Below are 14,862 nucleotides of genomic sequence, written 5' to 3'. Positions count from 1 at the left end.
AATCGATTTGTTACTCCATTCAGAGAGAGAGAGAGAGAGAGAGAGAGAAAGAGAGAGGAATAAAGAGAGACATACTAGCTTAAAGGTAGTTGGTTTGTGGTTAAACTGGCATCACATCCTTACAACACAAGATCGAAAAGGAAGCAAAAAATAGCCCCCAAAGACGAAAATAAATCGGACAATGATGAGGAGATCCAAAATAAGATGACTTCACAAGAAACAGGGACAACAGAAAAGATAAGGGCGTTAAAACAACAAATGGAAGAGATGTACGAGGCTTGGATGAGTGGAAAACCTCCACTGTCTTCAATTCGAGACTATTTTAATACAAATATGTCTCACCCTATCCAGGTGTTGACAAGTGATCCGATATATCCCCCTGGATTCGGCCCCTATGCTAACACATCCAATGTCGCTGAAGCTTCTTATGGTGCCCCTTCGAATACGCCTGTGATAAGTAATCCACTCTTTGTGTCAATTGCCCCGACTAACAGCATCCGGCAGCCAACGATGGTGCCCAAATCCAACAGCGATCCTCTAACCAAAGTTCGGCATGATCAGAGTTACACTCTTGAAGAGGCCATTAAAATTCCAAGCTCTCATCCCCACATTCATCAACATAGTTCCCCTGTCGAAATTGAGAAGATGGTCAAGAATGAGGAACGTGAAGAAATGACTAAGAAAATGAAGAATTTGGAACAGAGTATAAGAGATATGCAAGGACTAGGAGGCCACAAAGGCATCTCGTTCAGTGACTTGTGTATGTTTTCTCACGTCCATTTGCCTGCTGGTTTTAAAACTCCAAAGTTTGAAAAATACGATGGTCACGGAGACCCCATAGCTCATCTAAAGATATATTGCAACCAATTGAGGGGTGTAGAGGGCAAAAAAGAGTTACTTATGACCTATTTTGGGGAAAGCTTAGTAGGGATTGCATCTGAATGGTTCATAGATCAGGATATCACCAACTGGCACGCATGGGATGATTTGGCTCGATGTTTTGTACATCAATTCCAATATAATATTGACATTGTTCCAGATCGCTTCTCGTTAGCCAATATGAGGAAAAAGACCACGGAAAATTTTCGTGAATATGCTATCAGATGGAGGGAACAAGCTGCTAGAGTTAAACCAACGACGAAGGAGTCAGAGATGATCAACATTTTTCTCCAAGCGCAAGAACCTGATTACTTTCACTATCTGCTTTCTGCCATATGGAAGTCATTCGCTGAAGATAAGGTAGGGGAAATAGTGGGAAATGGCATCAAGTCTGGAAAGATTGTAAGTCAAGATGCCTTAAAAGTCACAACACAAGTGCTTCAAAATGGTTCTGGAAATATTGGAGGGAAGAAGAGAAGGGAGGATGTGGCCACTATTGTATCAGCGCCTAGGACTCATGTTCAAGGTAATTCCCCACAAGACTATTTTCCTTCCCAAGCTCCACAATATTCTGTTCCATACAGTCCATATCATGTTTTTAATGCACAACCAATTGCACCCCGTTCTTATCCACAATGGCGTGCACCAACTCCACAAAATCATCCACCACCCCCATAAGTTCATCAAAATACTGCTAGAATTCCTTTCCATCCTAGACCACAATACAAAAAGGGAAATGGCGTTAAAGATGAGTTCACTCCTATTGGGGAGTCGTATACTAGATTTTTCCAAAAATTAAGGACGTTAAATGTTTTGAGTCCTATTGAGAGAAAGATGTTGAATCCTTCCGAGAAATTTGGATTATTCTCAACATTGCGCATATTGTTTTAATGCCCCGGGGCACAACATAGAGAGATGTTGGTATTTGAAAAGGGCTATTCAGGATTTGATCGATTCTAATCGAATTATAGTTGAAAGTCTGAGTGGACTAACCATCAATCAAAATCTATTGCTGAGGCATACTGAAACAAACATGCTAGAAATAATGAGGGTCATGAAGAGTTTGTGTCTCTGTATAAGCCAATCCTTAGGGTGGGAACTGGCATTGAGAAGTCAACAAATGTTGTTGATTTAACAAAACTGATGCCTTTAGGGACGGAAAGTGTGTTAGAAAAGTTGAGTCCATCAAACACACCCATCTTAACTGTGAAAGGAGCCCCTGAAGATGTTTGGGCAAGTCCGAGTAAGGCAAAATCGTTTGTTCCAAAAAGGCCAAACAAGCCTATCTTGATCGTGCAAGGGGCCCATATTCATCCTGTGATTATCAGGCCAGTATCCCAGCTATCAATGACTAACCCCAAAGCTGTTCCCTGGAATTATGAGCCTACTGTCGTGACATACAAGGGAAAAGAAATTGATAAAGAAACAAATGAAGTAGGAGGAATAACCCGTTCAGGAAGATGTTATGTCCTGATGGAATTAAGGAAAACTAAAAATGACCAAATACAAGTAAAGAGTCCGGTCACTGAAGGAGAGGCAGAGGAATTCCTAAGGAAGATGAAACTATCAGACTACTCCGTGGTGGAACAATTAAGAAAAACTCCAGCCCAAATCTCTTTGTTGTCTTTGCTAATACATTCTGATGAACATCGTAACGCTGTAATGAAAATTTTGAATGAAGCACATGTTCCTAGTAAAGTTATAGTGAGTCAGTTAGAGAAGATTGCTGGGAGAATATTTGAGGTAAACCGCATCACCTTTTCAGATGATGAACTACCCAAAGAAGGTACAGGTTATAACCAAGGCCTACATATCACTGTAAAGTGTGAGCTTTCATATGTCACTCGAGTTCTAATTGATGAAGGATCTGGAGCAAATATTTGTCCTTTATCAACTCTACAGAAATTGAATGTTAGTGCTGAAATGGTCCAACCCAACAATGTATGTGTTAGAGCTTTTGATGGGTCAAAAACAAATGTCATTGGTGAAATAGAGCTCGTACTAACCATAGGAAATGTGGATTTCCCTGTGAATTTTCAAGTGTTGGGTATAAACGCGTCCTACAATCTATTGTTGGGGAGGTCATGGGTGCATAAGGCTGGAGTAGTCCCCTCAACGTTGCATCAAATGATGAAGTTTGAATACGACCGACAAGAAGTGATTGTTCATGGTGAGGGGGATTTGTCAATCTACAAAGAATCTTCCTCCCCTTTTATCAAGGCAAATAATGAGAATGAGGCACTGGTTTATCAAGCTTTTGAGGTAATGGTTATTGAGCATGTCCCCGAGGGGAGTGTCATTTCAAAACCAAAGATGCCTATCGTGTCTGTAATGGTGGTGAATGAATTGCTGAAACATGGGTTTGAGCCAGGTAAAGGCTTAGGAATCTGCTTGCAAGGGAGAGCTTATCCATTGAGTCTATGAAAGAGCATCGGTACTTTTGGATTAGGCTACCAACCTAGAGTCGAGGGAAATAAAGTAAAAGAAGAAGAAGAGAGATGTATGGTCACTTACCAAGCCTATACAACCAATCTACAAATCTTTCATCAAAGCCCGCGCAACAAAATCTTATCATTCATTTTTTCCAGAGCAATGATGAAAGTAAGCGAATAAATGATCAACTATTTTCAAGATTTATTTGTCGAGGTTGATATGGTGGAACTCGGAGAAGGCACTAGCGACAGAGATGTGCAATTCATTGGTCCTGATGTCAAGCTAAACAATTGGGAGGCCACCCTTCTCCCCATTAAAGACGAGTATTGGTAGTCTGTCTTGTTTTTATTTTTATCGTCCGATTCATTCAAGGATTGTAATTTGGATTTTATCTTGTCGTTTTATTTCAAATATTCTATTTCCCTTTTCAATAGGATGTAATAGCATCTTTATTTTAGTCTAATATATTTGTTCGTTTTCTTTTATACAGTTCTTTCAATGCCGATTCTAGTGATATGACATGCATGCAAAAATTTTCACCAGATCTTAATATCCAATCTAATCTTAGACCTAATATTGAAATAATAAGTCAAGAAATCGAATATGGTGAAGACAGAGTATTTGAGGAAGTAAGGAGGGATTTCAATCATTTTGAAAATAAGTCAAATCCAAACATGAGTGAAACTGAGACGATAAATTTGAGGGATCGGGAAATTATTAAGGAGACTAAGATAAGTGTACATGTTCGACATCAAAAAGACGATATATTCCAGGCCCTGTTTGATTACAAAGATGTTTTTGCGTCATCTTATGATGACATGTCTGGATTAAGCACTGACATAGTTGTTCACAAGTTGTCAATTGATCATAATTTTCCTCCAATAAAGCAGAAGTTGAGAAAACTCAAAACCGACATGAGTGTAATAATTAAAGAGGAGATCACAAAACAACTTGAGGCCAAAGTCATTCAAGTTGCTCAATATCCTTCTTGGTTAGCCAATATCGTACCCGTCCCTAAGAAAGATGACAAAGTTCGAATGTGTGTTGATTATCGTGATTTGAATAAGGCAAGTCCAAAAGATGATTTTCCTTTTCCTAACATCCATATTTTATTGGATAATTGTGCTAAACATAAGGTTGCATCTTTTGTGGATTGTTATGCGGGCTACCATCAGATTATTATGGATGATGAAGATGCAGAAAAAACATCTTTTATCACTCCATGGGGTACATATTGTTATCGTATATGCCTTTTGGATTAAAAAATGCAGGGGCAACTTATATGAGAGCATGACAACCATGTTTCACGATATGATACATAGAGAAATCGAAGTTTATGTGGATGATGTTATCATTGAATCTAAAAAACAGTCAAATCATGTGAAAGACTTAAGGAGATTCTTCGAAAGGCTCCGCAGGTATAATCTCAAGCTTAATCCTGCAAAATGTGTACTTGGAGTACCATCGGGGAAACTTTTGGGGTTTATAGTCAGTCGAAGAGGTATCAAGTTGGAGCCTTTAAAAATAAAAGCAATTCAAGAATTGCCACCTCCAAAGAACAAAACTGAGGTTATGAGCCTTCTAGGAAGGTTAAACTACAACAGCAGATTCATTGCTCAACTCACAACAACTTGTGAGCCTATCTTTAAGTTGTTGAAAAATAATGCCACAGTCGAGTGGACCGAAGAATGTCGAGAAGCTTTTGGAAGAATTAAGAACTACCTATCGAATCCCCTTGTGTTGGTTCCTCCCGAGCCTGGAAGACCTTTGATATTGTATATGTCAGTACTGGATAATTCTTTTGGTTGTGTACTTGGTTAGCATGATGACACTGGGAAGAAAGAGCGGGCTATTTATTACCTCAGCAAGAAGTTTACCGTTTACAAAGCGAAGTACACCCTTCTTGAAAGAACGTGTTGTGCCCTAACTAGCACAGAAGTTGAAACATTATCTTTCATCTTACACTACTTATCTCATCTCTCGTATGGATCCGTTGAAATATATTTTTCAAAAGCCAATGCCCACAGGCAGGCTTGTGAAATGACAAATATTGCTCACAGAGTTTGACATTATCTATATAACGTGGACCACAATGAAAGCTCAAGCATTGGCAAATCATTTGGCAGAGAACCCTATTGATGAAGAATATGAACCACTTAAAACCTATTTTCCAGATAAAGAGATATCTTGTATCGATGAAGTTATTCACGATAACAATCAAGGTTGGAAGTTATTCTTTGATGGTGCCTCTAACAGGAAAGGAGTTGGAATATGAGTTGCTCTTATGTCTGAATCAGGGGAGTATTACCCTATATCAACCCAACTTATATTAGTGTACTAATAATATGTCTGAGTATGAAGCGTGCATTTTGGGTCTAAGGTTAGCGGTTGACATGGGTATCCAAGAATTGTTAGTGTTAGGAGACTCAGACTTACTAGTTCATCAAATTCAAGGAGAATGGGAAACTCGAGACCTAAAGCTCATACCATATCAACATTGTTTACAAGGTCTTTGTCAACAATTTGTGTCGATAAAGTTTAGACACATTCCCAGAGTACACGATGAGATTGCAAATGCATTGGCCACTTTATCTTCGATGCTCCAACACCCTGATGGCGCTCATATCGACCCTTTATACATACAAATTCGTGATCAACATGCTTATTGCAACATGATTGAGGAAGAATTTGATGGTAAGCCTTGGTTTCATGATATCAAAACATATCTTCAGTCTGGAGAATGTCCGTCAGATGTAACCAGTAATCAAAAAAGGACTATTCGACGACTAGCAAGGGTTTTTTTTAAGCGGAGGCATACTGTACAAGAAGACACCCGATTTAGGTCTTCTAAGGCGTGTAAATGCTCAAGAGGCCTCCACAATCATTATTGAAGTACACTCAGGAGTTTGTGGACCTCATATGAATGGATATGTTCTAGCCAAGTAGATACTTCGAGCAGGATATTATTGGCTCACTATGGAGCGGGATTCCATATGATTTGTTCGTAAATGTCATGAATGTCAAATACATGGTGATTTGATACATTCTCCCCCTTCTGAGTTGCATGCAATGTCTGCTCCATGGCCTTTCGTGGCATGGGGAATGGATGTGATTGGACCGATAGAACCAAAAGCATCGAATGGTCACATGTTCATCTTGGTGGCCATTGATTATTTAACAAAGTGGGTGGAAGTAGTAACTTTCAAGTCAGTGACCAAGAAAGTCGTGGTGGATTTCATCCATTTCAACATCATCTGTCGGTTTGGTATTCCAAAGGTGATTATAACTGACAATGCCGCAAATCTCAACAGCCACTTAATGCAAGAGGTATGCTACCGATTTAAGATTGAGCATCGAAATTCGACTCCCTATCACCCAAAGGCAAACGGGGCTGTAGAAGCTACTAACAAAAATATAAAAAAGTTACTTCGTAAGATAGTGCAAAGTTCTCGACAATGGCATGAAAAGTTGCCTTTTGCTTTGTTGGGTTATCGCACTACAGTCCGTACGTCAGTGGGCGCTACCTCATATTCACTGGTATACGAGACTGAGGCAGCCCTAATGTTGGGTTCGGTTCAACCAAATACATATGATTGAGTTCCGACATTGGAAACCCTTATGTTTGGTCTCGACATTTCAAGGGTTGATTCAATGGGATCTCTTGGTTATGTTGTTTCCTTGACTTTTCAAAAAAAAAACAAATTGCCTAAACTATGTTTGACCTGATTCTTGTTTCAGCAAGATACGTAGGCAGCCCTAATGTTGGGTTCGGTTCAACCAAATACAAATCCAAAAATTCATATTGTAGTATACTGGGGCAAAAGTCGTTTGTTTATTCATTTGATCTCTTATCTCAAAGTTCAAAATCAACCCCATCATCTAAAGTCAATAAAAAAAAGTCTTTGCATCAACCCTTAATATGTCGAGAGTAAGTTGGTTAAGGGTAGGTAAAAATCCTGAATGGGCACCATAAGACAAATGTGAGTAAAAAGAAATAAAAATGAGAGAGTCTTATTGGTGAAAACCCTAAGTGGGCACCGTAAGGCGAAAATGAGTTGAATATTAGAGTCTTATTGGTGAAAATTCTGACATGCACCATAAGGCAGACGTGAGCTGGAGCAATTAACATGATAGAGTTTTAGCGGCAAAGACCTTTGTGAACATCACAAAGTGTATAAGGGTTCCAAATTATTTATGGCTTCATTAAGTGTCAGTATTCCACATCAAGATTGAATGATCAATAGTGGTTGATGAATAGATTGGATATACAAGTATGGAAATCAATTCAAATTGCATGGCATGATCAATAGACTCGGTTCCCACACTCAGATAAGTTTTTCTTTCTTCTTCTTTTCTTTTATTCTCGTATAGTTTGTAGTTTTCTTATACTTTTTCGTCACTTTATTTGGTATGTATTTGGGTCGAGTCTTTGTCAAAAAACTAGGAAGGAATTTCAAGACTCGCTACCAAGTCTCTAAACGGTACTAGGAAAAGCATCAGGCTACTGAGTTATAATCTGTCTTCAAGTGTTCAATTTGAAAATTCTCTGATTCTATGAAGGCTAAAAAATGAGTGTGTTAGATAAAGACATTGGATTTAGGTCCCAAAATAAGCAAATTTGGATGAAAGTACAATCAATCAATAAGAAGTATTGACCGTTGGAAACAACCAAAGTGTCATAAGTGTTAGAGCCACCCTTGTCAAAAGATGGAACCACAAACCAACCACCACCTTTTCAAACTCACGAATTTTCTTTGTTGAAGCAGGGATACAAGTCGTTTCAAGATTGAAGATTCGAGGAACCTAGATATTCAACCTAGTCTACAGCGAGCGAAATGGAAATCCTACAATGAAGACTTATGGAATGTTATATGAAAGTTGGCTAATATATATCAAAATAGCAATTACCTGAATGTTAGAATATTTATTTTATTTATTATTATTATTATTATTATTATTTTTCTCCTTGAAGGAACAACCAAATAATGAAGATAGCATTCACAATGTTTCGTTGGTATTATTAGTTTGTTGAAAATTTTATTAGCAGAACCCTCGTGGATAATGGGATTAGCAGGACCCTCGTGGATAATGGACTAGCAGGACCCTCTTGGATAATGAGATTAGCAGGACCCTCCTGGATAATGGGACTAGCAGGACCCTCCTGGATAATGGGATTAGCAGAACCCTCCTGGATAATGGGACTAGCAGGACCCTCCTAGATAATGGGATTAGCAGGACCCTCCTGGATAATGGGACTAGCAGGACCCTCCTGAATAATGGGACTAGCAGGACCCTCCTGGATAATGGGATTAGCAGGACCCTCCTGAATAATAGGACCAGTAGGACCCTCCTGGATAATGAGACCAACAGGACCCTCCTGGATAATGGGACCAGTAGGACCCTCCTGAATAATGGGAACAACGAAACCCTCCTGGATAATGGGACCAGCAGGTCCCTCCTGAATAATGGGACCAGCAGGACCCTCCTGAATAATGGGACAGGACCCTCCTGGATAATGAGACTAGCAGAACCCTCCTAGATAATAGGACTTGCAGGACCCTCCTGAATAATGAGATTAGATTACTTTCTCATAGGATTAACACTTCCTAGTCTAGATTTTTAGTTTTATTTCTCCTAAAATAAACACTTCCTAGCTGGAGTTATGTTTTATATTTATATTTGCTAATAACTTACAAAAAAAATTCCAGTGAAAATTGGGGGAAATTTTTTATTTATTTTTTTGTTTGTGGTGGTTCTCAGGTTTTCTCAAGCGAGACATCGATTTGAAATTCAAGAACAAAGTTTCAATTTTTTTTAGAATAATCAATTTCGTGATGGTTAGAATTTGCTTTTTCAATACATGTAGCAGTCTGACTTCCTCACATCTTTTACTATTCAACTTTTGATCAAGAAAACGCATTCATTCAAGAGCATTTTTTAAGTTGTCATTTTAAAGAATGTCAAAAGTTCCGTCTAAGTGACAAGTTCAGCCTCCATTCCAATTCTAAGTTAAGATATTCACTCAAAAATCAAGGTGATATTTTAAAGTCAAAATTCAAGTGAAGATTCAAAAAAAGTTGTGTGGAAAGAAGTTTGTACATTTATTTTTCTTTTGACTAATAGCTTTCAATTTTTATGTAAGGATAAGAGCCGCAATCTGGAGACTCGATGGAACCTCACTTAACTCCCAACTCATCACTTTATCTCCTCGAACTACATGTGGCCTGATTCCCTTATCATCCGAGATATGTAGGATGTCCAAAACAAGGACTCGGTCGCACAAATTTTGGTCTTTCAAATAAGAGTTCGGTCAAAATTTGTCACTTTGTCTACTTCTTTGTCTGAAAATCCTTCATATTTCCAGTCAAAGAGGGGAAAACTGTAGACACGTAATTTTTGACCGAATTTAAGTTTAACACTAATATTTAGAGCATAAATAATTTTATCAATCTACAGAAATATAATTTTTATTAGAAAAGTTTATTTTGATTGTTAAAAAAAAGAATATATATATATATATATATATATATATATATATATTCATTTATCCATTTAGATTTTATTTATTTATTTACTCAAAACAACTGATAATTATATGATTATCATTTTATATATATTTAATATAAGAAAAAAAGTTTTTCCCAATATCCTCACTTTACCAACTCCCCCACGACCACCTACACATGTACACACGTACACATTGCACACACCTTCACTATTATAATATACAGACAAAATTACATAACAAAGGGGGAGGGAAAAAAAGAAGAGGAAAAAAGGGAAGAAAGAAAAAAAATCACAATAGAGAGGGGGATTTTCGAAGAAAGAAAAAACAATATACATCGTATTTTTATTTATTGTGATAGAAATCTTGAGGTCCATTCTTGTGATTCCAAGTTCGTGACTCCTAATTGCTGTTTTATTTTCTTTTTCTCGTGAACCAGTTTTTGTCAGAGGTAACATTTATTCATATCCTATGTTGTATAATGTATGTTACCATTGAGTAAGAATTGAATTTCGTACATTAAAGTTGTTCATTGAAACTTATTAATATTTCTTTGACATAATAACTATATTAATCATGAGTTTTATTCTCATTAACTATAATGTAACAACGGTGGACTATATGATTATGTTTCACATGTACAAAGGTTCGATTTTATTTATTTACATTTTTATGTATACAATACGTAGATAGTCATGAATTTTATTTTGTTTAAGTTTTACTTTAGTACATTTGTTGATGACTGATTCGATTGACAAGTGAACGTGGTTATTTTCTTTGCATAACTTTAAAATATATAAAACGGGTTATCTGCTGGCAATTCCTATTCATGAATCTTATGTGTATTTTGCATAATTAGTACCTAAATTAAGATTTCATCTAATTTGTTTTGTTATTGGGTTTAAGAAGAAAAAAAAGAACAACAAATAAATAAATAGAAAGTGACAGAAAATATACTTGAAAGAGGGAAAAATAGAAATAAGAAAAGAGCTCAACAAAACGTAAGGAAAAAATGGTTAAAAATGCATATACAAATAAAGAAAAACACAACACCACAACAAAATTAAAAAAAAAGAAGGAAAAAAAGTGTGAGAAAAAAAATGAAAGACAAAGAAGAAAAGAATAAGAAATATAAGTAGGAAATGTAAAATAAAAGATTTGTTTTTTTTAAGGCAAAAGGTTTAAAAAACATGCAAGAAAATTGAGATAAAGAGAAAAAAAGGGGTGGGGGTGGGGGGGATGCGAGCAAAAGATATAATTAATAAAATAAAGATGAAAAAAATAAATATTAATATAAAGAATGTTAAAAATAGGGTTACAAAATTATTAAAGAATAAAAAAAAGGATGTGCAAAGAGAATAAAGAAAAAAAAAGCAACCAAAAACGTAAAAAAGAAAATCTGCCCCAAAAAAAAGGCAAAAAAGATTAGCAAAGCCAAAAAAAATACAATAAAGAAAAAATAAATAAGAAAAATAAAAAGAGAAATTAAGAAACAAGCAAAATGTTGAAGGAATAAAAAAAATAATGTATAAAAATTTGACATGCTTATAAAATTGGATAGTTTTAAATATATTGGATAAATCAAAGATTTGGGGGTAAATACATTTGTTTTAACAATATAATATTCAAAAATTAGTGAAGTCATAAAAGTCCATAAAACAACCGTGTTAGAATCATGAGACTCGAGGGATGCCTAATACCTTTCCCTCTGTCAACAGAATTCCTTACCCGAACTGGTTCACAGACCAAACAAAGAGTCATTTCCTTTTGATTAGGGATTAAACAAAAAAGGTGACTTGGAAGACCGTAACTCAATTCCAAGTGGCGACTCTAAAAAAAATTAATTAAAATAATCCCCTAATTAATTACGTCACTTAAATTGAAAAAACCCTTACGCCGCTGCGCGAAAAAGGGGTGTGACAAGTGTTACATAATTATTTGCGAGAATACCAAAGGAGTGATGAAATATTTATGGTCTATGAGCGCGAAAATATATTTGCAAATGATATTGACCACAAATAACTCAAAGTAATAATGTTGGTTCGTCTTCTCGGTCTTATGATCGAGAAATGCAAGTTCAACGTGAGGAGATTGTCCGTACTATGTGGGAGGATTACATTAAAGACTAATTCACTACACTTTATGTTTAATTTTTTTATTAAATTAAAGTTTGTTCAATTAAAGTTGGCATAATATATAAATATGATCCTTAACTTGGTTTCAACGGACAACCATGTCCTCCAACTTTTAGTATGCACAAGTAGATACTTAAACTTGTATAAAATTGAACAAGTAGACACACATGTCCAATATGTCATAATATATGTGTAGGACACAAAATTGTCATACAGGGTGTCATGTAGAACGAATGTGTTCATTTATTCAATTTTATACAAGTTTAAGTGTCTACTTGTGCACACTCAAAGTTAAAGAGCATAGTTATCATTTGACGTCAAGTTAAGGGCCATGTTTATGTACTATACCATTAAAGTTAGATGAAACGGTTATTTTAGTTGAGAACAAATAGTTCTGAAATAATTTATCATGCAATTTTATAAATTTTTATTTATTTGATAAGATTGAATAAACAATTGTGGCTATTTTGATTGTTTTGCAACTTATGAGAGAGATCTTCTGTTTATGAGAAAATATACAACAAAAAAATTTCATAACGCATCCCAAACAAAACTTTTAACTTCATCTTATGATTTCATATAATGATATCATATCATGATTCCATTCCAAAGAGGCTCCTAACTCACTTCAAGATGATTAAGTGAATGATATGTAAATCAAAGTTGTTGGATAAAAAGAATGGGAGAGTGTATGATCTAGGCCCAATAAAGATCTTTAACTACATTCAATCTAAAATGAAAGTACATGATCTTCGATTAAGTGATGTGTATGCATCTTGCAACTATGTAATAAAAGATCGTCATGGTTACCCATATAAGAAGAAAAATGAATTATTCAAAATAGAGTCATGTATAAGATAGTAACAACTTTCCCGTATGAGCATTCGGTACATGTATCAGTCCGTGGAAGAGTGAAAGGGTCACCACTACTGAGGATCCCCCCCTAATCTTAGATAGGTCGTCTGAGGATTCGCCGCGATTCATTGCTGTGCTTACACATAAGGCTACCCTTTTCCGAAAGCTCCGCAGGACCAAAATCATGTGTAATATCATTGCATTTTTAATAGACATTTTGAAGTTTTTATGGACCTGTAGTATTGTCTTTTATATTTAAAAAATAATAGAAAATATTTTGACGTTCTATTATGTATTTTATTATTGATTTAATAACATCAATTCTGATTGCAACCGTACATATGAGCTGTCTAAAATGTAAATATAATTTTTTGAACAAAAAAAAAAGTACGATTATGTCAATTAGTCTATCTATTGTTTAAAAGCTAAAAGAAGTAATTTTTTTAATAAAAATATAATTTCAGAAAATGCACTTGAAAAAGTTTGATCAAACATTAGTTATCATTAAAATTATTTGACCAACCGTTTTTTTTTAGAAAAAATCTTTGATAAAAACAACCTAAAATAAATATAAATAATAAAAATCGGGCCACGACCCAAATGGGTCTACAATTGTTGGATCCCCCAACCCAGGCCTATAAACAGCAAACCCTAAAAACTCTTATAAACCCTAATGTTCTGTCATCTCTTTATAAATTCAAACTTTGCTCCTCTCAAATTTCATCACTGCAGTTCTTCACTAGAAACCTAGCCCATTATTCCTTCCCCCTTCCCTTGTCGAAGCTTTTTTCCCCCCTGTTTATGGTTTTAGGCAAATGAAATGAAGATTGAGTTTTTTTTTGTTTTTTTCATTGTGGGGTTCCTCTTTTTGGGGTTTATAGGTAAATGGAATGAAGATTGAGTTTTTTTTTTTTTTAATTGTGAACTCAATCTAGGGCTTCTCTGTATAAGGTTTTAGATTCCAAGCTGTACGCTTGTTCAAAATGAAAAAAAACTCAATCTAGGGGTCTTAATTTTATATTTACTTGTCAATACATTAGACTTGCTACTCTGGGATGGCAGAGGGAGCAGCTGTTTTTTTTTTCAATGTTGGGTTCCTCTGTTTAAGGTTTTAGATTGAGTTTTTGCATTTTGGGTTGATCTGTGATGATGAATTTTAAGGCTTGTTTCTCAAAACATTCGCAGTGGCCGTCTAAGATCTTTCGCCTTCGCCTGGCTTGAGAGATAATGCTGTTTTTATCCTTCCTTGGATGTCTGAGATCTTTCCCTTTTTTGTTCTTTAATTTGTGTTTTATGTTTGTTTTAGTTTGGGATTGTGACAATTTTTGGTTAATTGATTGATTAGGATCTTAAATTATATGGCGTCTATGATGATAATCGTTAAGGCTTGTTTCTCAAACATTCGCAGTGGCCGACTAAGAGCTTTCGCCTTCGCCAGGCTTGAGAGTTAATGCTGCTTTTATCCTTCCTTGGATGTCTGAGGCACCATCATTTTTGAGCTAACCATAATCATGTTTTGTTATTTTGCTGTTGAATCTATCTGGGGTTTTCTCCATTTTGGTTTTAGTATGTAATTCTGCTATGTTTATGTTTTTGAAACTATCATTTATGTTAGCAAATTCGTATTTTTATGGCTAAAGATCATAGCTTTTATGAATAATCTCTTTGCTTAAATCTGGGGATCTTGTACTTTAAGTCTGCCTCTCTAGCAATGAAAGAGTTGCTTTAGGGATGAACAAGTCCCTGATAATTTAATCCATTCATCACTTTGTCAGCATCACAATTTTTATGTTTTGCTGATCATTATCGGATGGTACAAGTTGAATTGTTTTAAGAAATTGGTGTTTTTGCTTAACTGTTTTGTTATGTCAAATTGTCAATGATGATAGATCCTAAGGCTTGTTTCTCAAAACATTCGCAGTGGCCGCCTAAGTGCTTTCGTCTTCGCCAGGCTTGAGAGCATATGCTGCTTCTATCCTTCCTTGGATGTCTGAGGCTCTTCACCTTTGTTTAAGTTAACTAAGACAGATTGTGTTCTTGCTTGAAATGAATCTG

The 14,862-nt window shown here is 35.7% G+C and overlaps 1 protein-coding gene and 4 non-coding genes across 5 annotated transcripts; all 5 read left to right on the top strand.

Moving 5' to 3' along the window:
* Window positions 1-204: 204 nt before the first annotated feature.
* Window positions 205-3,303, top strand: LOC138348165 (uncharacterized). The gene is made up of 2 exons (XM_069296778.1): window positions 205-1,405; window positions 2,033-3,303. The coding sequence occupies exons 1-2, from the start codon at window positions 205-207 to the stop codon at window positions 3,301-3,303; spliced, it is 2,472 nt and encodes an 823-aa protein (XP_069152879.1).
* Window positions 3,304-13,945: 10,642 nt separating this feature from the next.
* LOC112941399 (small nucleolar RNA SNORD14) lies at window positions 13,946-14,069 on the top strand. Its single transcript, XR_003246681.1, has one exon. It is a non-coding gene; the product is annotated as a small nucleolar RNA SNORD14 (small nucleolar RNA).
* A 100-nt stretch (window positions 14,070-14,169) lies between these two features.
* LOC112941402 (small nucleolar RNA SNORD14) lies at window positions 14,170-14,292 on the top strand. The gene has a single exon (XR_003246684.1). It is a non-coding gene; the product is annotated as a small nucleolar RNA SNORD14 (small nucleolar RNA).
* Window positions 14,293-14,527: 235 nt separating this feature from the next.
* LOC112941433 (small nucleolar RNA snoR99) lies at window positions 14,528-14,628 on the top strand. Its single transcript, XR_003246716.1, has one exon. It is a non-coding gene; the product is annotated as a small nucleolar RNA snoR99 (small nucleolar RNA).
* A 53-nt stretch (window positions 14,629-14,681) lies between these two features.
* Window positions 14,682-14,805, top strand: LOC112941400 (small nucleolar RNA SNORD14). Its single transcript, XR_003246682.1, has one exon. It is a non-coding gene; the product is annotated as a small nucleolar RNA SNORD14 (small nucleolar RNA).
* The last annotated feature ends 57 nt before the right edge of the window (window positions 14,806-14,862 follow it).

Source organism: Solanum lycopersicum, chromosome 4 (assembly GCF_036512215.1).
Source record: "Solanum lycopersicum chromosome 4, SLM_r2.1".
Classification (NCBI taxonomy): domain Eukaryota; kingdom Viridiplantae; phylum Streptophyta; class Magnoliopsida; order Solanales; family Solanaceae; genus Solanum; species Solanum lycopersicum.
Note: the sequence above shows the minus strand (reverse complement) of the source record. Positions and strands in the feature narration are given on the sequence as shown.

Bases quoted from the DNA above. Each gene is read 5' to 3' on its own strand.
- LOC138348165 (XM_069296778.1), top strand. From the start codon at position 205: ATGACTTCACAAGAAACAGGGACAACAGAAAAGATAAGGGCGTTAAAA. The intron at 1,406-2,032 runs GTAATTCCCCAC...TGATGCCTTTAG, and splicing joins GCCTAGGACTCATGTTCAAG to GGACGGAAAGTGTGTTAGAA.